Source organism: Mustelus asterias, chromosome 6, assembly GCF_964213995.1.
Source record: "Mustelus asterias chromosome 6, sMusAst1.hap1.1, whole genome shotgun sequence".
Lineage (NCBI taxonomy): Eukaryota > Metazoa > Chordata > Chondrichthyes > Carcharhiniformes > Triakidae > Mustelus > Mustelus asterias.
The window spans coordinates 115,515,958-115,541,296 of record NC_135806.1 but is presented as its reverse complement, the minus strand read 5'-3'; the positions used below and the strand labels follow the sequence as shown (position 1 = coordinate 115,541,296).

The 25,339-nt window shown below is 42.2% G+C and overlaps 1 protein-coding gene across 4 annotated transcripts in view; it reads left to right on the top strand.

Moving 5' to 3' along the window:
• The window catches only part of cdk7 (cyclin-dependent kinase 7), a 34,103-nt gene extending 13,187 nt beyond the window's left edge, over window positions 1–20,916 (top strand). The window contains exons 5-12 of one of the 4 annotated variants that reach the window (XM_078214988.1): window positions 1,401–1,469; window positions 1,582–1,692; window positions 4,554–4,672; window positions 5,698–5,797; window positions 8,456–8,542; window positions 10,771–10,920; window positions 12,753–12,897; window positions 20,102–20,916. In XM_078214988.1, coding sequence (XP_078071114.1) covers window positions 1,401–1,469; window positions 1,582–1,692; window positions 4,554–4,672; window positions 5,698–5,797; window positions 8,456–8,542; window positions 10,771–10,920; window positions 12,753–12,897; window positions 20,102–20,124 — 804 coding nt within the window. In that variant the 3' untranslated portion in view covers window positions 20,125–20,916. Of the gene's footprint in view, window positions 1–1,400; window positions 1,470–1,581; window positions 1,693–4,553; window positions 4,673–5,697; window positions 5,798–8,455; window positions 8,543–10,770; window positions 10,921–12,752; window positions 12,898–14,353; window positions 14,524–17,851 lie in introns of those variants that run through there. The other 3 variants (XM_078214986.1, XM_078214987.1, XM_078214989.1) reach the window with 3 other exon arrangements.
• Window positions 20,917–25,339: the final 4,423 nt, after the last annotated feature.

The following is a 25,339-nucleotide window of genomic DNA, read 5'->3' as shown; positions in this document are numbered from 1 at the left end:
CAGTTTGAAATCTTCCGCGAACCTGATTTCTATAAATCTTAATGAATGATCATCTAATTACTGGGTTTGATGCTGTAACATTCACCCATGATTTTCCTTTCCTTCCCGGCAGCGTGCCGTTACGCCAGCACAAATCACTACTGGTTACCAGTTGTGATGACCACGCTGGGGGCGCGGAGGTGCCTGTGGCCCCGGGGTTGAGGGAAATGCCTGGGCATAGCATCCTGGCAGTGCCCCTTGGCAGTGGCGAGTTCCTCATATCTGCCAGGTATCCTGATGTAGGGGGTCTTTAAACTCAACTTTGAGATCGGGGCGCCCTTTCCTTTTAGGTCCCGCCCCTCCATCTGGCTGAGAGATCCTCGCCAGCACTCTGAAATTGTACCGACTGCCATTAAATCAGGTGAGTTTCACAGAGCTTTTTGTGCCTGATCCACTCTTTGATCTGATTAGGTGTCTCAGCTTTTCATTTGTGTGTGTGTGTAATGTGTGTGTGAAGAAGGAATAGAGAGTTGTTTAGCCAACTCTGCAGATGAACTAAGCTATGAAGTACAATAAGTTGTGTAGACCAAGAAGGAATTTATAAAGCGAGAGACAGATTAAGGCAGGTTGAGTTCAATGTGGAGAATTCTGAGGTTACGAACTGGAATCTGAGAAGGACAAATTGGTATGGGGAAATGGGAGGTAATAATATGGCAGTAAATGAAGTTGAAGTACAGAGGTGTAGGGTTGAATGGCTGCTCTGTGATCTACTCTAGATTGTGCAATTATTGAAGAATAAAATAGGCATGACAAGTAATTCCATAGCCACAGCATTTTCAAATTAAAGCAATTCTATGGGATACACACCGCCAGATATCTAATTGTGGGGAGATTATTATAATATTTTAATATTGCCTGAAAGAGGACTGTGGGATCATTTTTAATAATAGTGATCACTCAAGAGAAATCAGGGATGGACAATAATTGCTGGCTTAGCCAGTGACATCCACATCTCATGACCAAATAAAAAAAAGGCAATATTTGCATAATTAAGCAGTGATGTTGTACCAGTTCCTGTTAATATACGAAGATTGCTTTGTAAAGCTGTGAAAATAATTAAAAATGTTGTCTCCCTGTGGTAGAGCAAGACTCATCAGTCACAATAGATGAACTTGATGGAGGAGCAATAGAATTCTTAAGGACCTCTATTTTGCTAAAACTAGATAAGTTAAAAATCCTCCCAAGTATTTCTATTTGAACAATTTATATTAGTGAGGAATGCTGAATTTAGTAAATTCTGGAGCAATGTTACTTTAATCTCTTCTTATTCTGTGTGATAATAGAGGTATTTTGAGAACTTAACACTCCTAGATAAATGCAAAGTGAAATGCTGACTTTATGTAATTTTCTTTTCCCCTTAGCTTCTTGATGCTTTTGGCCACAAGTCCAACATCAGTCTTGTGTTCGACTTTATGGAGACCGATTTAGAGGTAACATTTAGCATGAGTGTCACTTTTAGGATTGTGTTCTGTCACTGGTGCAGGTGATAGGAAGTTGGGCACTGATAAAGTTTATTTTTAAATGCCCTTTCATCAAATACAGGTAATAATAAAAGATACCAGTCTTGTGCTGACTCCTGCCAACATAAAAGCATATACGCTAATGACACTCCAGGGTCTTGAATATCTTCATTTGCACTGGATTCTACATAGAGTAAGTGTTTATTTCTATATATTTTAGCGTATGTCATGACAAAGAATGTGTTCTACACGCATACCTATTAACAATCATATCTCTTCTAAATTCATCATTTTTTAACTTTGTTTCTGGATGTGGGCTTTACTGCTGGGCCAACATTCATTGGCCATCGTTGATGGCCCTTGAGAAGGCGAGCAGCCTTCTTGAACTGCTGCAGTTCTTATGCTATTAGATACACCATAGCGCTATTAGGAAGGGAGTTTGAGGATTTTGACCCAGTGATAGTGAAGATGGTTGTGGTTGTTGGAGATCAACCATCTCAGTTCCAGACAGTCACTGCAGGGTAGTGTCCTAGGTCCAATCATCTTCAACTGCTTCATCAATGACCTTCCTTTCATTGTAAGGACAGAAATGAGGATGTTCACTGATGATTCTGCAATGTTCAGCACCATTGTGACTCCTCAGATACTGAAGCAGTCCATGTCCAAATGCAGCAAGACTTGGGCAACATCCGGGCTTGGGCTGACAAGTGGCAAGTATCATTCACGCTACACAAGTGCCAAGTAATGGCCATCTCCAACAAGAGAGAATCTAACCACCTTCCCTTTACATTCAATGGCATTAACATCGTTGAATTTTCCACTTTTAACATCCAGGGGGTTACCATTGTCCATCACCACTTGGGGATCCCCCTCCAAACCACTCATCATCCTGACTTGGAAATATCTCGCCGTTACTTCATTTCATTGGGTTAAAATCCTGCAACACCCTTCCTAACAGCACAGTGGGTGTACCTACACCACATGGACTGCAGTGGTTCAAGAAGGCAGTTCACCACCCCCTACTCGAGGGCAATTGGAGAGGGTGCAGAGGAAGTTTACCAAGGCGATGGCAGTGATGAGAGACTTCAATTATTGAATCCTTTCCTTGGAGCAGAGAAGATTAGGGGATGATCTGATATAAGTTTGCACAATTATGAGATAGTTTGATAGAACAAATAGGGAGAAACTGTTTCCTCTGGCAAGGAGATCAGTAATCAGATGTCATTGATTTATGGGAATTAGCTCAAGCGTGTGTCAGTGGTCAGTGAGGAGAAACTATTTCACACAGGATTATTAGGATCTGGAACACATTACCTGAGATGGGCAATAAATGCTGGCTTAGCCAGTGATGCTCACATCACAAGAATTTTTTTAAAAAGCGGGTCCGGACCCAGGCAACTCCCACCTGACTGTATACCACTGTGCTGCCACCTCTCATGGTTCTGTGCTGCAGGTGGTGGTGGATCAAGTTCAGAGAACACTGTTAACACTACAAATTCATCACTGTTGGTGCAGCATGCTGTGGAGCACACTTACAAACTGTGTGTTGTACATGTCCATTAAAATAATTTATATCATTAGGAGGGAAGGGACATCATGATGTTGCTGGAGAGAGGAGAGAAAAAATGCATAAAAACCGAGGAGGACACATGACAATGGAACAAAGAATGGCGCAGAAAGCAGGAATTAGATGGAGGGAGAACACATAGCTGACTAGCAGTTGTTGGACTTCATATCCTGAAAAAGCAAAGTACTGCTTATGTTGGCAATCTGAAATGGTTATCCTTGAAGATTGCAGATGATACAAACCATGGCAACATAGTAGATATTGAGAAGGGTCGAGGTTGTCTTGCAAGGGAGTCGAGATTGTCGAGGAGGTTGCAGAGGAGAGAGATCTGGGGTATGCATATTCCCAAACCCATAAAGTGGCAGAGCAAGCTGAAAAGACAATGAAGAAAGCACGTGGGATACCTGGCTACATGAATAGGCAGAGACCACTCCATCTGACGAAGGAGCATTGCTCCGAAAGCTTATGGTATTTGCTACCAAATAAACCTGCTGGACTTTAACCTGGTGTTGTGAGACTTCTTACTGTACATGAATAGGGGCATTGAATACAAAAACAAGGAAGTCGTGCTAAACATTTACAAGTCACTAGCTAGGCATGGTTTAGAGTATTGTGCACGATTCTGGGCATTACACTGTAGGAAGGACTTCAAGACATTGGAGAGGGTGCAGAGGAAGTTTACCAAGGTGATGGCAGTGATGAGAGACTTCAATTATTGCACAATTATGAGATAGTTTGATAGAACAAATAGGGAGAAACTGTTTCCTCTGGCAAGGAGGTCAGTAATCAGATGTCATTGATTTATGGGAATTAGCTCAAGCGTGAGTCAGTGGTCAGTGAGGAGAAACTATTTCACACAGGATTATTAGGATCTAGAACACATTAGGGAACAAAGCTGGGTTTTGGGACTAAATTGGACAACTTGTTCATAGAGCTGCTATAGACACAACAGGCCAAAGAGACTCTATTTGTTCTGTAAAATTTGAAGATTCTTTTATAGTTTGAACATTCTGTTGTATTTCAATTATACACATCTGCTTATACTCCTTCCTGTCCGTATAAACAACTCAAGAGCTTTATTAATTAAGTGAGTACAAATTTTCTTTCTGTATTAACGTTAGTGTTCTATTAATGTTAGGGGATCGGTTAGCTCAGTTGGCTGGACTGCTGGTTAGTGATGCAGAGCGACGCCAACAGCGTGGGTTCAGTTCCCGTACTGTCTGAGGTTATTCATGAAGGGCTCCGCCTTCTCAGCCTTGCCCTCACCTCAGGTGTGGTGATCCTCAGGTTAAATCACTACTAGTCAGCTCTCATCCTTAAAGAGAAGAGCAGCCTGTGGTCATCTGGGATTATGGCAACTTTTTAGTATTCCACATTAGCAATATCTGTCTAGCTTTTAAAAAATTAAGTATTTTTGTTCTGCTGAATGTTATAATTTAATGCTTATGGCTGTAATTATAATACACCTATTTTAATATACTTTTCAGGATATGAAGCCCAACAATTTATTAGTGGATGAGAATGGAATCCTTAAACTTGCTGATTTTGGTCTGGCCAAGTCATTTGGAAGTCCAAATAGAGTGTATACACATCAGGTAGTAACAAGGTAACGTAGACACAGGAGAATGTTTGAAAATCTCCTAATTAAGCAGAATAAAAGGAAGCAAGTGGCACATTTTCTGAAGGTTAACCTGGCGTTCAACACTCATTGAGTCCATTGATATTTTGTATCAAAATTTTCTGTGATTTAGAAAATATGCATCATGTCCATGGAACCATAGAATCCCTGCAGTGCAGAAAGAGGCCATTCAGTCCTTCGAGTCTGCACCGACTCTGATAGAGCATCCCACCCAGGCCCTCCCCTCCGCCTTATCCTCATAACCCCATGCATTTGCCATGGCCATTCCACTTAACCTGCACGTCTTTGGACTGAGAGAGGAAACCGGAGCACCTGGAGGAAACCCACCAACACGGGGAACGTGCAAACTCCACACACACACAGTCACACACACACACAGTCACACAAGGCAGGAATCAAAGCCGGTCCTTTCCTCCTTTGTTTAATGAGGCAACGCAACCAAAATGAGAAAGAAGTGACCTTTGCTAAGTGAAATTTGAAACAATATTGTAATATCAGGAATAGCACCAAGTTTACAGAGTGTGTGAAATGGGAAATGTGCATTTCTTTTGGTATTCAGTCTGTTCCAGCTTTGTATTGTTCTCTTTCGGATAATTATGTCATTTAATCAGTAAAGGTCATTATGGAACTCATTTAATACCATTTTGTTTTATCCTTTTGAACTTTGGAAAAAACATTTCCCTAAACAGCAGCAGTAAAGGCATTTCTCTCTGGTCTGCTTATTTGGAATCAATTTTCAAGCTTTTAAATTTTGTATTCTCAATTGTGGGGAGAAAACTAATCAGCTGTGACAAATATTGAATACATTGCGTCTGTCTCTAAGTTCTTAAAATAATTTTTAACCTTAAAAGTTAATCTGTGTTTGGGAGGTGTGGGGTAGAGAAAGAGTTCCAGGTGTTTATTACTGACCTCCATTATATTTTGCTCTCTGATAATTGCAGTTTGCAATTTCTAAAAGCACATTTTAATGAAAATTCAATGCTTTATTTCAGATGGTACAGATCACCAGAGTTATTATTTGGAGCCAGGATGTATGGAGTTGGAGTAGACATGTGGGCAGTTGGTTGTATATTAGCTGAGCTACTACTTAGGGTAAGTTCTCATGAATGAGATAAACTAGGTAAATAAGTCTCTTGAATACTTAAATTTAGGATAAATGTTACATTCCTCCCATGTCTTCCAATAGTGACTTCAGCTTCCTCTTAAATCTTGTGTGCTATTATTTACTGACATGATGTGATGAGGAGTAAGAGCATAATAAACCAGAGCAGGAGTTGACCATATGGCCCTTTGAGCCTGCCATGCCATTCAGTACGATCATAGCCCACCTTCTACCTCAACTCCACTTTCTGCCTGTTCTCCATATCCTTTGATTCCCTAAGAGATTAAAATTCTAACACACTCCTACCCTTGCATGTACTCAACGATGAAGCATCTAAAACACTCTGCGATAGAGAACTCCAAAGATTCATAACCCTCTGAGGTTTTAAAAAATTCTTTCTCTGGATGTGGGCGTCGCTGGATAGACCAGTATTTTTATTGCCCCTCCCTAATTGCCCTTGAGAAGGTGGTGGTGGTCTCTTGAATTGCTACAGTCTATGTGGTGTTTTTTGCAGCCAGAGTGGCTATTAGGGATAGAGTTCCAGGACTTTGGCTAAGGAACAGCAATATATTTCCAAGTCTGAATGATGTGTGGCTTGGAATGGAACTTGCAGGTGGCGGTGTTCTCATGTATCTGCTGCCCTTGTCATATAGAAGGTACACATTGCTGCCACTGTGTATCAGTGGTGGAGATGATGCTGAAGGTGATAAATGGGTTGTCAATCAAGTGGGCTGCTTTGTCCGGATCATATCAATCCGCTTGAGTGTTGTTGGAGCTGCAAGTGGAGAGAATTCCATCCCACTTCTGACTTGTGCCTTGTAGATGGTGAACAGGTTTGGAGGAGTCAGAAGGTGAGTTACTCTCACCTGAATAACTAGCCTCTGACCTGTTCTTGTAGCCACAGTATTTATATGGCTGGTCGTGTTCAGTTTCTAATCAATGATAACACCCAGGATAGTGGGGTGTTCAGTGATGGTATGTCAAGGGGAGATGGCTGGATTCTCTTTTGTTGGAGATAGTCAATGCCTGGCATTTGAGTGGCATAAATTTTACTTGCCATCTACCAGCCCAAGCCTGGATATTGTCCAGGTCTTGCTGCATATGGACATGGACTGCTTCAGTGTCTAAGGAGTCGCAAATGATGCTGAATATTGTGCAATCATCAGTAAATGTCCCCACTCCTGATCCTATGAAGGAGGGAAGCTCGTTGATGAAGCAATTGAAGTTGGTTGGGCCTGAGACTCTACCCTGAAGTGAAGAAATTATAAGTTTAAGTTAAGTTTGTGAGAAGGTGGAAGATGGCACTCTGACTGGAAGACTTTTGGAATGGTCAAGTCTAATAAAAGTATTCCCCTGCCACCCTCACCATCTCTACCCATTCCATTCCTCCCATATTTCCTTTCCTAAGCCCAGAGCCTTTCTGAGTATGTTTTGCTGAATTGGCATTGTCCACTGGGATATGAATTGAGCCTGAGGCAATTGGCAACTCTATAGAGAAAAGAATGTCACCATCTGGCAGATCTAGAAAATGCCTTCATGTCCGAGTTGGGAAGTACTGTTACAATATTCAAATCTTTGCTGCCCCAGTTACATTTTTAGATGTAGCAACTGATGTATGTCTGCATTTGAGTTAATTGGAATAAATATGAGTAATTTGAAGATTACTGTGCTGCCTGGATCTCACTCGGCCTGAGTCGGAAGGTCAGTTGAGATAGGCATGGAAGAAATTTGGCATAGGGAAGAGGGCACGGAGTGGCACCACTCTGAGGAAGTTATGGTACTGACAGTGGTTATCTTGTGTGATTTTTCAGGCTAATTATAACCTGTTATAGACCCGCTTTTAGAACTGAAATCTGTAACTTTGAGTTTAGCCCAAAGTAAGAAGTTTATTTATTAGTGTCACAACTAGACTTACATTAACACTGCAATGATGTTAGTGTGAAAATCCCCGAGTCGCCACATTCCGGTGCCTGTTCGGATACACTGAGGGAGAATTTAGCATGGCCAATGCACCTAACCAGCACACCTTTTGGACTATGGGAGGAAACCGGAGCACCCGGAGGAAACCCACGCAGACACGGGGAGAATGTGCAAACTCCACACAGACAGTGACCCAAGCTGGGAATCGAACCCGGGTCCCTGGCGCTGTGAGGCAGTAGTACTAACCACTGTGCCACCGCTAAAGGAATAATGGGGCCCCGTTCACATTTGTAGAGTGCAGATCACATGGGAAATGTTGTAGAGGTAGTGTTAAGAGTAGCAAACACATCTAGGTAACAGCTATAGTGGAAGACTGTTTAGGAGCAAACAAATCCTTGCTGCAGTGCAGTTGTAAGAGTTTTGTAGTCTGGATGTGGCGGGCTGATCAGAAGGTATATACTTTGTATTATTGACGGTCCGCATTTGTCCATGATAAACTCATACCCTTCAGAGACAGCCAGCTTACACCTGACTATTTTGAGTAGCTGGCACAGTGTGGTTGGATGTTATCCTTATGAAAATGCCTGGATTTCTTTTGAATTCCACACTGTCTTTGAGCCTGTTAGTTTAAAGGGTACTTACTGCATTTCAATTTTATGCATCATAAAAGTTTGAAAAGGCAAAAGTCTTTTGTTGGCTTAATGGTCTGTTATTTTCTGTTGATACAGACACCGTTTTTACCTGGAGATTCAGATCTAGATCAGCTGACAAAAATATTCGAAGCTTTGGGTACTCCAACAGAAGAACAGTGGCCTGTGAGTTATTTTGAATTTAAAAACGGGCATTTAATTGTGAATGAAAACTCATTGTATGAAATGGGGGTGGGGGTGGTATAAGGGTGAGTATCGAGATGCAGGTACTGATTTAATAGTTACCTCCTGCCCAGAGACCTTCAGTCCCTTATTTTAATTGAGTTGTTCCAATTTGCATTAGCCCTGCTTTAGCATATTCCCTAATATTGAAGGTTTGGTGGGCAGAAGATCTTGCTTTAAAGGAAAGCAACCTTGTGTTTGATTTTCTCATGCACTGAAATGAATCAAACGCAGTGTGAGACTAATTTTATGCTGTGGACTACTACCTGTTTTTACAGTCCAATCCTGAAGAGGAAAATAAGAACATAAGAACATAAGAAATAGGAGCAGGAGTAGGCCATCTAGCCCCTCGAGCCTGCCCCGCCATTCAATAAGATCATGGCTGATCTGACGTGGATCAGTACCACTTACCCGCCTGATCCCCATAACCCTTAATTCCCTTACCGATCAGGAATCCATCCATCCGCGCTTTAAACATATTCAGCGAGGTAGCCTCCACCACCTCAGTGGGCAGAGAATTCCAGAGATTCACCACCCTCTGGGAGAAGAAGTTCCTCAACTCTGTCTTAAACCGACCCCCCTTTATTTTGAGGCTGTGTCCTCTAGTTTTAACTTCCTTACTAAATGGAAAGAATCTCTCCGCCTCCACCCTATCCAGCCCCCGCATTATCTTATAAGTCTCCATAAGATCCCCCCTCATCCTTCTAAACTCCAACGAGTACAAACCCAATCTCCTCAGCCTCTCCTCATAATCCAAACCCCTCATCTCCGGTATCAACCTGGTGAACCTTCTCTGCACTCCCTCCAATGCCAATATATCCTTCCTCATATAAGGGGACCAATACTGCACACAGTATTCCAGCTGCGGCCTCACCAATGCCCTGTACAGGTGCATCAAGACATCCCTGCTTTTATATTCTATCCCCCTCGCGATATAGGCCAACATCCCATTTGCCTTCTTGATCACCTGTTGTACCTGCAGACTGGGCTTTTGCGTCTCATGCACAAGGACCCCCAGGTCCCTTTGCACGGTAGCATGTTTTAATTTGTTTCCATTGAGATAATCCCATTTGTTATTATTTCCTCCCAAGTGTATAACCTCGCATTTATCAACGTTATACTCCATTTGCCATATCCTCGCCCACTCACTCAGCCTGTCCAAATCTCTCTGCAGATCTTCTCCGTCCTCCACACGATTCACTTTTCCACTTATCTTTGTGTCGTCTGCAAACTTCGTTACCCTACACTCCGTCCCCTCCTCCAGATCATCTATATAAATGGTAAATAGTTGCGGCCCGAGTACCTCAGAGCCTATGTCATCCCTCAGTACTACCCTGATATTATCTCTTATTAATAGCGCGACCCCACCACCTTTTCCTTCCTGTCTATTCTTCCTAGTCGCCTGATACCCCTGGATATTCATCTCCCAGTCCTGGTCATCTTTCAGCCACGTTTCTGTAATGGCCACTAGATCGTACCCACTTGTGCTGATTTGCACCATCAACTCATTTACCTTGTTCCGAATGCTTCGTGCATTCAGGCAAAGTGTCCTTATTCCAGCTTTTATCTGGACCCGCTTTGATGAGTCGCGAACACCCCCTCCCTCTACTCCCTTATCTAAATTACCGCCTTCATTCAACTTGCACCCTCTCCTCTACCATTAATTTTGTAATTCCCCTTACCCCTGCATCCTCCCCCCCATCAATTAGTTCCTTGATCCTAGTCAACTCTTCTAGCTCCCCTCCCCCCAACCTATCTAGTTTAAATTCTCCCCAGTAGCCTTAGCCAAAATGTACCCTGAAGTTTCCTGTTTGACAAGTGTATAACATGATTGAGGAACAAGTTAGTGTTTACTGGGCCTTTGTGCACAATAAAGAAACGTAATTAGTCAAATAAGCCTAGTAGCACACCAATGGTGCTAGTTGCACACTGTGCATCATTTAGCTGTAAGAATCTCTTTGTTTTCTCAGAATGAATATCAATAAGATGAACGTTGTATAGTTAAATCCACCCCCAATCGTGTTGATGAAGCACAAAGATATCTGGTTATTTTATTGTAATTGTGTGTTACTGGGCACTTATGACCACGTATTACAGGACAATTTGCATTATTTTCACACCCACATCCAAAACAGACATTCAAATTTTGCATGAATATTTTGTAATTGCAGGGAATGACCAGCCTTCCAGACTATATATCATTTAAAAGCTTCCCTGGAACTCCACTTGAGCATATATTCAGTGCTGCTGGGGATGACCTATTGGAATTGCTGCAAGACCTGTTTACATTTAATCCCTGCGCAAGAGTAACGGCTACGCAGGTAAATGGATCCTTATTCATTCATCTAATTTCCACAAACGACTGAGTGATTCAGTTTACTTTCAAATCAGTCAGCTAGGTTTGCAGTTCAGCAGGGGTGAGTGTATAAAGAATGGAAATGGACAGTTGAACAATTTTTACTTTGCAAAGTGTTTTCTTCTCCCTCTTTCCCAGCATTTCCCCCACCCCACTAGCCAATACGTTTATTGAGTGCAGAGCTGAGTCATAGAGATCAGGAAGGCCTCTGGTCTGTGCTGAATTTGCTAGTCTCAACTGGTTATGTTACTGCAATTGATCTTAATATCCCTGGGCAAGGAGGGGAATCCTTGTCATTGTTGTCATCCTGAATGCTAGCCCATGCCTCCTGCTGAAGGTGAATGTGTTGATATCAAATGAGGCTCGGATTAGATGAGATGCAGAAGGGTAACCGGTGCTAGGAGAATGTACTCCAGCAAGGAAACATTGCTTTTGAGAGAGAGGGGGAGGAAATAAATTGACATACAAACTGTCAATAAAAGAAAAAGATTTCATAGAATCCCTACAGTGCAGAAGGAGGATGGAATTTAACGCAGACAAGTGTGAGATATTGCACTTTGGAAGGACAAATCAAAGTAGAACATACAGGGTAAATGGTAGGACTCTGAAGAGTGCAGTTGAACAGAGGGATCTGGGAATACAGGTACAGAATTCCCTAAAAGTGACGTCACAGGTGGATAGGGTCGTAAAGAGTGCCTTTGGTACATTGGCCTTTATAAATCGGAGTATCGAGTATAAAAGTTGGAGTGTTATGGTAAGGTTATACAAGGCATTGGTGAGGCCGAATTTGGAGTATTGTGTACAGTTTTGGTCACCTAGTTACAGGAAGGATGTAAATAAGATTGAAAGAGTGCAGAGAAAGTTCACAAGGATGTTGCCGGGACTTGAGAAGCTGAGTTACAGAGAGAGATTGAATAGGCTGGGACTTTATTCCCTGGAGCGTAGAAGATTGAGGGGAGATTTGATAGAGGTGTATAAGATTTTGATGGGTATAGAGAGAGTGAATGCAAGCAGGCTTTTTCCGCTGAGGCTAGGGGAGAAAAAAACCAGAGGGCATGGGTTAAGGGTGAAAGGAGAAAAGTTTAAAGGGAATATTAGGGGGGGCTTCTTCACGCAGAGAGTGGTGGGAGTGTGGAATGAGCTGCCGGATAAAGTGGTAAATGCTTTTAACATTTAAGAAAAACTTGGACGGGTTCATGGATGAGAGGGGTGTGGAGGGATATGGTCCAAGTGCAGGTCAGTGGGACTAGGCATAAAATGGTTTGGCACAGACAAGAAGGGCCAAAAGGCCTGTTTCTGAGCTGTAATTTTCTATGGTTCTATGGTTCTATGGAGGCCATTCGGCCCATTGAGCCTGCACCAACAACAATCCCACCCAAGCTCTATCCCTGTCACCCCACATATTTACCCTGCTAGTCCCCCTGAGACTAAGGGTCAATTTAGCATGGCCAATCAACCTAACCCGCACATCTTTGGACTGTGGGAGGAAAACGGAGCACCCGGAGGAAACCCACGCAGACACGGGGGGAACACGCAATCTCCACACCGACAATGACCCAAGCCGGGAATCGAACCCAGGTTCTTGGCGCTGTGAGGCAGCAGTGCTAACCACTGTGCCCTCTTGATGGGAGCTGTGGTTTCATTTTTGTATTCACGGAGAAGCTGTGATGGTTCAAAAGTCATTCAAAGCCCATTGGAAGAGAATGCTTGATGGACTAATTAGACTCTTCTTGCATACTTTAAGTTTGAATTGACTGGTGCTCGCTTGATTATATTGCAAAATTATGTTCTCTCAAGGCACTGAAAAAGAGGTATTTTAGTAACCGTCCTGGACCAACAGCAGGGCCTCAACTGCCCCGACCCAACTGCTCAACGGAAGTCTTAAAAGAGCAAGAGACTAAGACAGGTTTCAAGCGTAAACGAACTGAAAACATGGAGCAAGGTAATGGGGAGTCTTCTCTCTCATTGGAATTTTTCACTTCTCATTTTCTCATGCTACTAACTCGATGTGTGTGGCTTCTCATGAACAGCATGTTTTGTGTCAGTGGTCTACTGGCCATTAACAAAGGGCGCTAAAGCACATCCCCTATATAATTTACCTTCAATTAAATTTACTCCTCTCTGGAAATCCTTCCAGAGTCCTGACCCTTTTCTGAGGAGTGTCTCTCCTTTGTGTTGAGTATTCATGAAATAAGATGGAGGGAAAAGAAAATTGGCTGTTCTCTAGATGAAACCTTATTTGCCTTTTCCAAAGATCCGGAAGTGAAAACAGGTGGTGCCTTATGAATGTCTAATTTAGTGTCTTCATTAATTAACAATTTTGTTTCAGATTGGCATCTTAAGGTGAAACCTGAAAGCATGGATTTTTATGTCGAAATCTTCACTGTGTGATTTATCTCTGTGGATTGTTTTTGAACAAAACAGGGTGGTCAGTTTTGTCAATCCAATGGCATTCAAAGCATGTTTAGGAAAATGACGTATGTTAATAGGAGGGTACAGATGTCCCAGTTTAACATCTAATGATTTAGAATTGGGGTAAACCTTTTTTATCCATCTCAAATGTTTTACATTTCAGCCTTATTTAGACCTCATTCAAATCTCTTTTCCTGTCTAAATGCATATTTATTTTAAATACTTTGATTATAAATTAAAGTACTTGTTGGGAGATCTTAACAGTTATGCAGCTTATAATTCTTCATATTAAATTCATAAAAGTTCAAATTTCTTTGCCCAACTCCAAGGAAAGAAAATAAGCAATTGTGAATCGATTTAGAGTTAGAAGAATCTTTCTCATCCCATTTCCTAAGACAGTGAAACAGTTTTCCTGAATTATTTCACCTTCACTGGGAACCATCCAAAGGAATGAAAACTAGCAAGGAAATAATTTTGAGCTCTGAATAGTCTCTTATTTACTCCAACTTTCTAGTTTCAATCATTATAAATCTGTCATTTTCGCTAAGAGTTCTCTTAAGTATTATATTAAGAATACCAAATATTCATATACAGGGATGTGTTCTGCTCTGTAAAACTGCTTTCTCTTCCTCTGAATTGCCCCTATTCTAACACCCAGTTGATTCTAAAGTTAATGGTAGCAAACATTTTTTTAAGTCTGGGTACCATTTGAAAACATATAACAAAATTCACAGTAAGAAAAGCCCCATTAAGCCCTGTCCATGATTACTTTTCATGAATTTCCTGAATGTTCATTGCATAAATTAAGATTAAATGTATACCAGTGGGAGGTACTCATTGGATAATTACTTGCGCACACATAAAGAGACACTTTTTTACATTGTTAAGGGTTGTAGTGTTAGGAGCTATAAGTTTGTAATGTTCCAATTCATGAATAAATTTAAAACCGAGTAAAAATTGATTGCTGGTGTCCTCTTCACCAACAGGATGTCAAAAGTTTAACTCCTAATACTTGAGGAACACTTGACTTCTTTCCCCTGCCTACCCAGGGGCTGACAGTACAGGGTTGATATTACTTCTAAAACCTTCAACCGATCTTCTCAATACATCGATCAAGATCCCTTAAAGTTGTCAATTGGTGCTGGATCAACTATTTTTCCCTGTATCTGTTCCACATCGCCTGTAACCTGTGGGAACAAAATTTGTCTTCTATTGAACCTTACTTGAGGCTTGTGGACTCCAGTTCTAATATCACTGTTCTTGCAAAATGGCTTGCCTACTTTAATCCATCTTCAGCTTGATCTTAATGTTCCAGGCTCTGTAGAGTTCCTGCTCCAGTCTTTAGTTATCAATTTTGTGAGAGTCTCTGTTTAATGTGGGAGCTGTAAATGTCTGTCTATAGTGGTATGTACAATCTGTTGTATTCACTTTTAATTTCTGCCTGAAATTCCTTTAGCTTCTCCTCAGTTTTCAGTACAATCGTCTTATAACTGAATCTGTGGTGTCTCTGGTTTCAGGTCCTCGGTTCCTTCTTTATTTCACTCTGCGTTTAAATAGAACTTTTCTTCAGTAATTTTCTGCCCTCCAGCTCTGTCTATATTGTTTTCTCTCTACATGTTCTCTGTTTAAACTCGGCTGTTCCCTTTTGCTTTGCCTTGGCTCATTTTGATTCTGTTTCATTCTGTTATATCCTGGCAGCTGCTCAGCATTTCCATTCTCACAACGATGCTTCTGAATTTAAATTGTGCCCGCTTCTATCCTGAAATTCCTGATTGTGGATGTTCTTTGGCTTCTTACCCACGCCAGCTGCTGCTGTCACCACACCTTCAGGAGAGCCCTAGCTCATGGGTGGTTCCGATCAGGATATAGAGGGTGGCTAAGATTGAGTGGAAAATGAAATTGAGATGTGATTGACTTGACACTGTCTGTGTTGAGTTTGCACATTCTCCCCGTGTCTGCGTGGGTTTCCTCCGGGTGTTCTGGTTTCCTCCCACAGTCCAAAAATGTGCGGGTTAGGTGGATTGGCCATGCTTAATTGACCCTAGTGTCAGGGGGACTAACTAGGATAATTGGATGGAATTATGGTGGAAGGGTTTGGGTGGGATTGTGGTCAGTGCAGACTTGATGGGCCAAATGGCTTCCTTCTGCACTGTAGGATTCTATGATTCTCCTGACTACAGGCACAGCATTATTTTTTTTCTTTCTGCTGTAGGACAAGTACACAGTGCCACCGTACACCTGGAAAAGAGGAACGATGGAATGGTTCATAACAATTAAAGCTCTTTAGCTATAGTAGATGGTATACACATTGAAGAAATAGAGTCATAGAGGTTTACAGCATGGAAACAGGCCCTTTGGCCCAACTTGTCCATGCTGCCCTTTTTTTAAAACCCCGAAGCTAATCCCAATTGCCCTCGTTTGGCCCATATCCCTCTATACCCATCATACTCATGTAACTATCTAAATGCTTTTTAAAAGACAAAATTGTACCCGCCTCTACTACTACCTCTGGCAACTTGCTCCAGACACTCATCACCCTCTGTGTGAAAAATTGCCCCTCTGAACACTTTTGTATCTCTCCCCTCTCACAAACCTATGCCCTCTAGTTTTAGACTCCCCTACCTTTGGGAAAAGATATTGACTATCTAGCTGATCTCTGCCCCTCATTATTTTATAGACCTCTATCAGATCACCCCTCAGCCTCCTACGCTCCAGGGAAAAAGTCCCAGTCTATCCAGCCTCTCCTTATAACTCAATCTATCAAATCCCGGTAGCATCCTAGTAACTCTTTTTTGCACTCTTTCCAGTTTAATAATATCCTTTCTATGATAGGGTGACCAGAATAGCACACAGTATTCCAAGTGTGACCGTACCAATGTCTTGTACAACTTCAACAAGACATTCCAACTCCTGTATTCAATGTTCTGACCGATGAAACCAAGTATGCCGAATGCCTTCTTCACTCTGTCCACCTATGATTCCACTTTCAAGGAGCTATGAACTTGTACCCCTAGATCTCTTTGTTCTGTAACACTCCCCAACGCCCTACCATTAACTGAGTAAGTCCTGCCCTGGTTCAAACTACCAAAATGCATCACCTCGCATTTGTCTAAATTAAACTCCATCTGCCATTTGTCAGCCCACTGGCCCAATTGATCAAGATCCTGTTGCAATTGGAGATAACTTTCTTCACTGTCCACTATGCCACCAATCTTGGTGTCATCTGCAAATTTACTAACCATGCCTTACATATATTCTCATTCAAATCATCAATATAAATGACAAATAACAGTGGGCCCAGCACTGATCCCTGAGGCACATGGCTGGTCACAGGCCTCCGGTTTGAAAAACAACCCTCTACAACCAAGCCAATTTTGTATCCATTTAGCTACCTCACCCTGGATCCCATGAGATTTAACCTTATGCAACAACCTATCATGCAGTACCTTGTCAAAGGCCTTGCTAAAGTCCATGTAGACAACATCAACTGTGCTGCCCTCATCTACCTTCTTGGTTACCCCTTCAGAAAACTCAATCAAATTTGTGAGACATGATTTTCCACTCTCAAAGCCATGCTGACTGTCCCTAATCAGTCCTTGCGTCTCTAAATGCCTGTAGATCCTGTCTCTCAAAATACCTTCCAACAATTTACCCACCACAGATGTGAGGCTCACTGGCCTGTAGTTCCCAGGCTTTTCCCTGCAGCCCTTTTTAAACAAAGGCACAACATTTGCCACTCTCCAATCTTCAGGCACCTCACCCGTGACTATCGATGATTCAAATATCTTGGCTAGGGGACCCGTAATTTCCTCCCTAGCTTCCCACAATGTCCTGGGATACACTTCATCAGGTCCCGAGGATTTATCTACCTTGATGCGCTTTAAGACTTCCAGCACCACCTTCTCTATAATATTTTCACTCCTCAAGACATCACTATTTATTTCCCCAAGTTCCCTAACATCCATGCTTTTCTCAATAGTAAACACTGATGAGAAATATTCATTTAGGATCTCACCCATCTCTTGTGGATCCGCACATAGATGACCTTGTTGATCCTTAAGAGGCCCTACTCTTGTTACTCTTTTGCCCTTTATGTAGGTAAATAGTCCTCCTTTAAAAAATTGAAACATTGGGAGGTAAACTTGAGGCATGGTGACCCAGAAAAAAGGCTTGCAGCTTGATTCGTTGATGTTCCTTATCTGCTAGGAAATACAGAACTCCAAAATGCTTTACTTTTTTTTCTTGTTTTAAAGAAATTCTCAGCCAACTCTCTTTTCAAGTGGCATACGTTCGCTTGGTTTGAAAACCTACACTGTACTTGTGATAAAAAGTGAAACTCAATTTAATTTGGAGCATTTCTGATTGTAGTGCTGTTGAAGATGACCCATTTGATTCATGCAGTCTCTGTCGGCCTAGATTTATTATTGAATATAAATTTATTTTTGTTAATAGCCAGACATAAATGTTGTTGCACTTATTTTTAGGTGGCCTGGCTAAGAGATTAATTTTCTGACCCTTGTCGACCGCTGCTGATACTGGACAGAAATGGAACCAACATATGTGATAAAATTAAAGTTAATAATCTAGTTACTTTTTGTAACACAAAGACGTAGCTGCTGTGTATAAAGTGGAGTTACATTCAAAAGAGTCCCGATTGTGTATCTAAATGATGATGTCTCAGTACTTTTTCAATAAACGTATAAAAAAAAGGACACTTGCTCATCCTGTTGCATATGTTGCAATCAAACACCCTTCTTATGCAGATTTTGAATGGAGAACTCTATTTTTACATAGCTTAAATGGCACTTGACTGAAATGAATAATGGCTACTGTGGTAATATACTGCAGGATCTGAAGCCTGTAAAACCATTTCTCACCTTCAAGAAGGAATTAAAAAACCTTAAGTGTGAAATACTTCCAGAGGAGCATGGTGTTTCTGATGTCTAACTTGTACATTTATGTTAGAAATACTAATATATAAAATCTGTGATACACGTGTAGTTTGTAATATTTTTCGGTTTAGATTTCATTCAAGTGCCAATCGATCACTGATTTAGTGACGGTTTCATAATTTGTCTCATTTCTCCAATTCTCATCTTCCTGGTGCTTTTCATTCCAATTTAACTTTGTCTCCCTTTCAACATTCTCAATAATCTACTTCACTGTTGCATTATTCCTTAGAGGCTTTTTTTTTTGCTCATCTAGTTGTTTCTTGTCTGTCTCTGTCATTCCATAGTTCGCCATTGGCACTCGCTTCTGAGTCAAAAGGTGCTGAGTTAAATCCCACCTGAGTACAAAATCTAGGCTGGCACTTCAGTGCACTAATGAGGGAATACTGCACTGTTGTAAGCACAGCCTTTTACATCAAACATCAACCCCCTCAGGTGGAGTTAAAGATCCAATGACGCTATATGACGAAAGGAAGATTAAATCATCAGTTTCCTGGGGAACATTTATCCCTTAACCATTGCTTATTGATCTCATTGTTGTTTGTGGGACCTTGATGTCTGGAAATTGGCGTGTAACTATTGAGTTATTTCAGTGGCAGTGAAGTGCTTTGGGATGTCTTGAGGACATTGAAAAGTTATATTGATGGAAGTTTGTTCTTTATTCTTAAATGTTCTTTGAGATGTGCACATCTCTAGCAGGTCAACATTTAATGCCCATTTCTAAATGCCCTTCAGAAAGTTGACATCGCATCCTTGAACTGTTGCAGTCCCTGCGACGAAGGTGCTCCCATTAAGCTGTAAGGTACTTGATTCTAGTGACAAATGTATGTCCCAATCAGGATGCATGTGACTCGAGTGAACCTTAGATACAATGATATTCTCACACATTTGCTCCCTTCAACTAGTTGGTGGAGCTCTGATTTGGAAAGTGCTGCCGAAGTGGTGACTTCCCACAGTCTATCCTCTGTGTAGATAATACAGATTGCAGCCATGGTATGCTGATTCTGGAGAGAGTGGATGTTGAATAAAGTGCCGATCAAGCCACCTGTTTTTTATTGTGCCTGTTCGAGTTGCACCTATTCAGACAAGCGGAGAGTATTCTTGACTTGAACCTTGTAGGTGGTGGGCCGGTGGAACAGGAGTACTTGCGAATGGCGATGGAGGAGCCGGGAATGTGGGCTGATTTGGGATGGTTCTGTAAGTTTGACACTTGCTTATCTTTAGCTTGCCTAGTCTGTGGGATGGTTCTCCCGATTTTGGCACCAATCTCGCCGGTCAGGATCAACTGAACTGATTTGAAGCTGCAGCTTGAGTGACCTGTCTAGTTTAATTCTCGTTTACCTCTCTATCTGTTTGATTTTGCTAAGCCACCAGAGAGCAGTTGGACTCGAGCACTTTTGTGCGGGTCTGGAATGATATGTAAGCCAGACCAGATAAGGATGGCAAGTGTCCTTTGCTGCAGGACCTCAGCAAACCAGTTGTTTTGTTGACAACCCAACAACTTGATAATTACTTTTACTGATACCAGCATTTTATTTCCAGATTTTTAAAACTGAATTCAAATTCTCAAATTCCCGTGATGGGATTTAAACTAGTACTCCCTGGGTTATTAGTTGACCTTTTCTTTCCCCTAACTGTCTACCATGGTTGTACTATCTTGTGTATTTTAACTTCTCTTTACTACCAGCTGTCTTGTGCCTTTGTCAGAAAACCTTTATTTTCGATCTTTCTCTCAACAGTTGACTGCCTCTCATTATCTCCTTCTCTCCCTCATCCACCCTGTAGCTGACAAATGGAAACAGGTCTGATGCTGAGTGCAGGAATTGATGATCATTTCACCTGACTTCAGGCCGCTGTTAAACTGCATCTCGGTCTCTCTCCAGAATATCAAATTTCAAACAAGCAGTGCAAGTGTTTTTTTAAAAAAATATTGTTTTATAGAAAAAGAACTCAACCTACTAACTGTAAGAAAATATGCAACTCTGGGCCAAACTGTAGATATAGTGCAATGTGACCTCATTTTTTACTGCAATTTTGCTTTCTATTAAAAAGCTGTATCAATGCAAACAATTTTTCTTAAAATGCTGTATAAAATTCTACTCCTCTCTTAAAGTTTAATACTATAGTCTTTTGTTAGATTCTTCCAATGTTACATTTGGTTTATCTGTTACTTCGTGCTGGGAAATGGCCTTGAAGAACATGGCAGCATCTCTAAGTCTGGACAATAATTTGTCATGTCATACTCAATCCAGCTACAGTGCTGCACTTGGAATTGTAGGGGGTTTAAACCCTAACTCTAATCCCCTTAGAAACACTCTTGTCACTGCAACAGATGGACAAAATTCAAATCTCCAGAAGCAAACCAAATTAATTCGAGGAAAAGATGAAAAATAAGGATTTCTTTTTTAAATAAAGGAAAAGCCAGAAATATATTGCTAATAGAAAAATGCAAATAAAATTCATTCACCTCTAACATTATATTTATAACTGTATTTCTACCTCTTGAATAACATTGCTGTACAAATATTCATCATTGCATATGAAGTGTTTGATTTGAATAAATGTTATGTTGTAAACTTGCCTCTTTATTAAAAAGCATGAAAACTAAAGATAATTTAGTTTAGTAATAATGAGTAAATCCCATTGGTTACTATGTGTACAGAAAGACTGGGGGGGGGGGGGTGGTGAAGGGAGGTTGGTGGGAATTTCCTTGTGGCTTCTCCTGCAACACCATGAACTAGTTTTTTTTCTTTACTCTTTCAATGGGATGTTGGTGTTTCTGTCAAGGCCAGCATTGGTAGCCCATCCCTTATTGCCGTTGAGCTGAGTGGCTTGTTGGGTCTTTACAGAGGGCAGATAAGAGTCAAGCACATTGCTGTGGGTCTGGAGTCACATATAGGCCTGAGCAGCTAATGATGGCAGATTTCCTTTCTAAAGGGACATTAGTGAATCAAATGGGTTTTTACAACAATCAATGGTGACCATTATTGAGCCACGATAACATTTGATTCCCTCACCCTAAAAAGAACCTAAGTGCCTTCACCTTAAAAATATGAAATGACCCGCACATCCACCTTGCGGGGCGGCACAGTGGTTAGCACTGCTGCCTCACAGTGCCAGGGACCCTGGTTCGATTCCTGGCTTGGGTCACTGTCTGTGCGGAGTCTGCACGTTCTCCTTCTGTCTGTGTAGATTTCCTCCGGGTGCTCCAGTTTCCTCCCACAGTCTGAAAGACGTGCCGGTTAGGTGCATTGGCCATGCCAAATTCTCCCTCAGTGTAGCCAAACAGGTGCCGGAGTGTGGTGACTCGGGGATTTTCACAGTAGCTTCATTGCAATGTTAATGTAAGCCTACTTGTGACACTAATAAATAAATTTAAACTTAAAAAAAAGTTAAAGTCCTGAGGCAGACAACCTTCAGAAAATAATTCTCCTCATCTCTGCCCTAAAAGGGCGACCCCTAATTTTTAAGAAGTGCCCCCTAGTTCTGAACTCACCCACAAGAGGAAACATCCTTTCCACATCCATGTTGTCGAGGCCATTCAGGATCTTTTATACTTCACTCTTCACTCATCTAAACTCCAGTACAAACAAATCCAACCTATCCTCATTAGACAACCCGCTAATTCCAGGTATCAATCTAGTAAACCTCCTCTGAACTACTTCCAATGTATTTATACCCTTTGTTAATATGGAGATGCCAGCGTTGGACTGGGTGGGCAGTCTCACACCACCTGGTTAAAGTCCAACAGGTTTATTTGGAATCATGAGCTTTCGGAGCACTGCGCCTTCATCAAGTGAGTGATGAAGGAGCAGCGTTCCAAAAGCTCGTAATTCCAAATAGACCTGTTGGACTTTAACCTGGTGTTGTGAGATATTCTTTGTTAAACAAGGAGACTCAAGGTCAAGATGTGGTCTCACCAATGCCCGGTATAACGAGCAAAAATCTTTACTTTTGTGTTCGATTCAATTGAATTCAAATTCCACCAGCAGCAGCTGTGGGATTTAAACACATATCCCCAGAGCACTGGCCTCTGGATTATTAGTCCAGTCATGTTTCCACTATGCTATCATCTCCCCAATGTTTAGAAACCCCATTCTTGACAGTAAACAGTGTTTCCACTGAATTTGTGCCAACTCTAGAGCAGTGCGAAGAAAGAGCCCCTGAGGAAATTCATCCTCTTGGAGAAAATGGCCACCCCGTGGTTATATCGAGAGATTTCACTAAGCTTAATCCAGGTACCAATAGATCTGCCTCAGCAAACAGAAACCAACTTTGCATTTAGACTTCTCTGTATAGGAACAGGATCTCAGTTGATGATATGATCTGGGAGGAATGTCAAGAGACAATAGTTAGATACTTTTTTGTTGGCGATGGTCACTGCCTGGCACTTGTGTGGCACGAATGTTACTTGCCACTTCTTAGCCAAAGCCTGGATATTGTCCAGCTTTTGCTGCGTTTGGACATGGACTGCTTCATAGATCATAAAATCCGACAGTGCAGAAGGAAGCCATTCGGCCCATCAAGTCTGCACTGACAACAATCCCACCCATAACCCCACATATTTGCCTTACTGGTCCCCCTGACACTAAGGGGCAATTTAGTATTGCCAATCCACCTATCCAGCACATCTTTTGAACTGTGGGAGGAAACGCATGCAGACACGGGGAGAATGTGCAAACTCTACACAGACAGTGACCCAAATGGGGAATCGAACCTGCGCCCCTTGCACTGTGAGGCAGCAGTGCTAATTACTGTGCCGCCCTTCCGTATCTGAGGAGTCATGAATGGTGCTGAAAGTTGTGCAGTCATCAGCAAACACCCCCAATTCTGACCTTATGATGGGAGGAACATAAGAAGCAGGAGTAGGCCATCTAGCCCCTCGAGCCTGCCCCGCCATTCAATAAGATCATGGCTGATCTGATAGTGGTTTAGTTCCACTTACCCGCCCACTCCCCATAACCCTTAATTCCCTTATTGATCAGAAATCTATCTACCTGTGACTTAAACATATTTAATGAGGTAGCCTCCACTGCTTCAATGGGCAGAGAATTCCAGAGATTCACTACCCTCTGAGAGAAGAAGTTCCTCCTCAACTCTGTTCTAAACTGACTCCCCCTTATTTTGAGGCTGTGTCCTCTAGTTCTTGTTTCCTTTCTAAGTGGAAAGAATCTCTCTGCCTCTACCCTGTCTAGCCCCTTCATTATCTTATATGTCTCTATAAGATCTCCCCTCAGCCTTCTAAACTCCAACGAGTACAGGCCCAATCTACTCAATCTCTCCTCATAAGCTAACCCCCTCATCTCTGGTATCAACCTGGTGAACCTTCTCTGTACTCCCTCCAAGGCCAATATATCCTTTCGCAAATAAGAGGACCAAAATTGTACACAGTACTCTAGTTGCGGCATTGACGAAGCAGCTGAAGATGGTTGGGTCTCGGACACTACCCTGAGGGACTCTTGCAGTGATGTCCTGGAGCTGAGATGATTGACCTCCAACAACCACAACCATCTTCCTCTGTGCCAGGTAAGATGCCATCCAGCAGAGAGCTTTCCCCCTGATTCCCATTGGCTCAAGTTTTGCGAGGGCTCCTTGATGACATAGTCAAATGCTGCCTTGATGTCAAGGGCAGTCACTCTCACCTCTGGATTAGAACATAGAACATAGAACAGTACAGCACAGAACAGGCCCTTCGGCCCACGATGTTGTGCCGACCTTCATCTGAAACCAAGATCAAGCTATCCCACTCCCTACCATCCTGGTGTGCTCCATGTGCCTATCCAATAACCGCTTAAATGTTCCTAAAGTGTCTGACTCCACTATCACTGCAGGCAGTCCATTCCACACCCCAACCACTCTCTGCGTGAAGAACCTACCTCTGATATCCTTCCTATATCTCCCACCATGAACCCTATAGTTATGCCCCCTTGTAATAGCTCCATCCACCCGAGGAAATAGTCTTTGAACGTTCACTCGATCTATCCCCTTCATCATTTTATAAACCTCTATTAAGTCTCCCCTCAATCTCCTCCGCTCCAGAGAGAACAGCCCCAGCTCCCTCAACCTTTCCTCATAAGACCGACACTCCAAACCAGGCAGCATCCTGGTAAATCTCCTCTGCACTCTTTCCAGCGCTTCCACATCCTTCTTATAGTGAGGTGACCAGAACTGCACGCAATATTCCAAATGCGGTCTCACCAAGGTCCTGTACAGTTGCAGCATAACCCCACGGCTCTTAAACTCCAACCCCCTGTTAATAAAAGCTAACACACTATATGCCTTCTTCACAGCTCTATCCACTTGAGTGGCAACCTTTAGAGATCTGTGGATATGGACCCCAAGATCTCTCTGTTCCTCCACAGTCTTCAGAACCCTACCTTTGACCCTGTAATCCACATTTAAATTAGTCCTACCAAAATGAATCACCTCACATTTATCAGGGTTAAACTCCATTTGCCATTTTTCAGCCCAGCTTTGCATCCTATCTATGTCTCTTTGCAGCCTACAACACCCCTCCACCTCATCCACTACTCCACCAATCTTGGTGTCATCAGCAAATTTACTGATCCACCCTTCAGCCCCCTCCTCTAAGTCATTAATAAAAATCACAAAGAGCAGAGGACCAAGCACCGATCCCTGCGGCACTCCGCTAGCAACCTGCCTCCAGTCCGAAAATTTTCCATCCACCACCACCCTCTGTCTTCGATCAGATAGCCGGTTACCTATCCAATCGGCCAACTTTCCCTCTATCCCACACCTCCTTACTTTCATCATAGGCCGACCATGGGGGACCTTATCAAACGCCTTACTAAAATCCATGTATATGACATCAACCGCCCTACCTTCATCAACACACCTAGTTACCTCCTCAAAAAATTCTATCAAATTTGTGAGGCACGATTTGCCCTTCACAAATCCGTGCTGACTATCCCGGATTAATCCGCATCTTTCTAAATGGTCGTAAATCCCATCCCTAAGGACCTTTTCCATCAATTTACCAACCACCGAAGTCAGACTAACCGG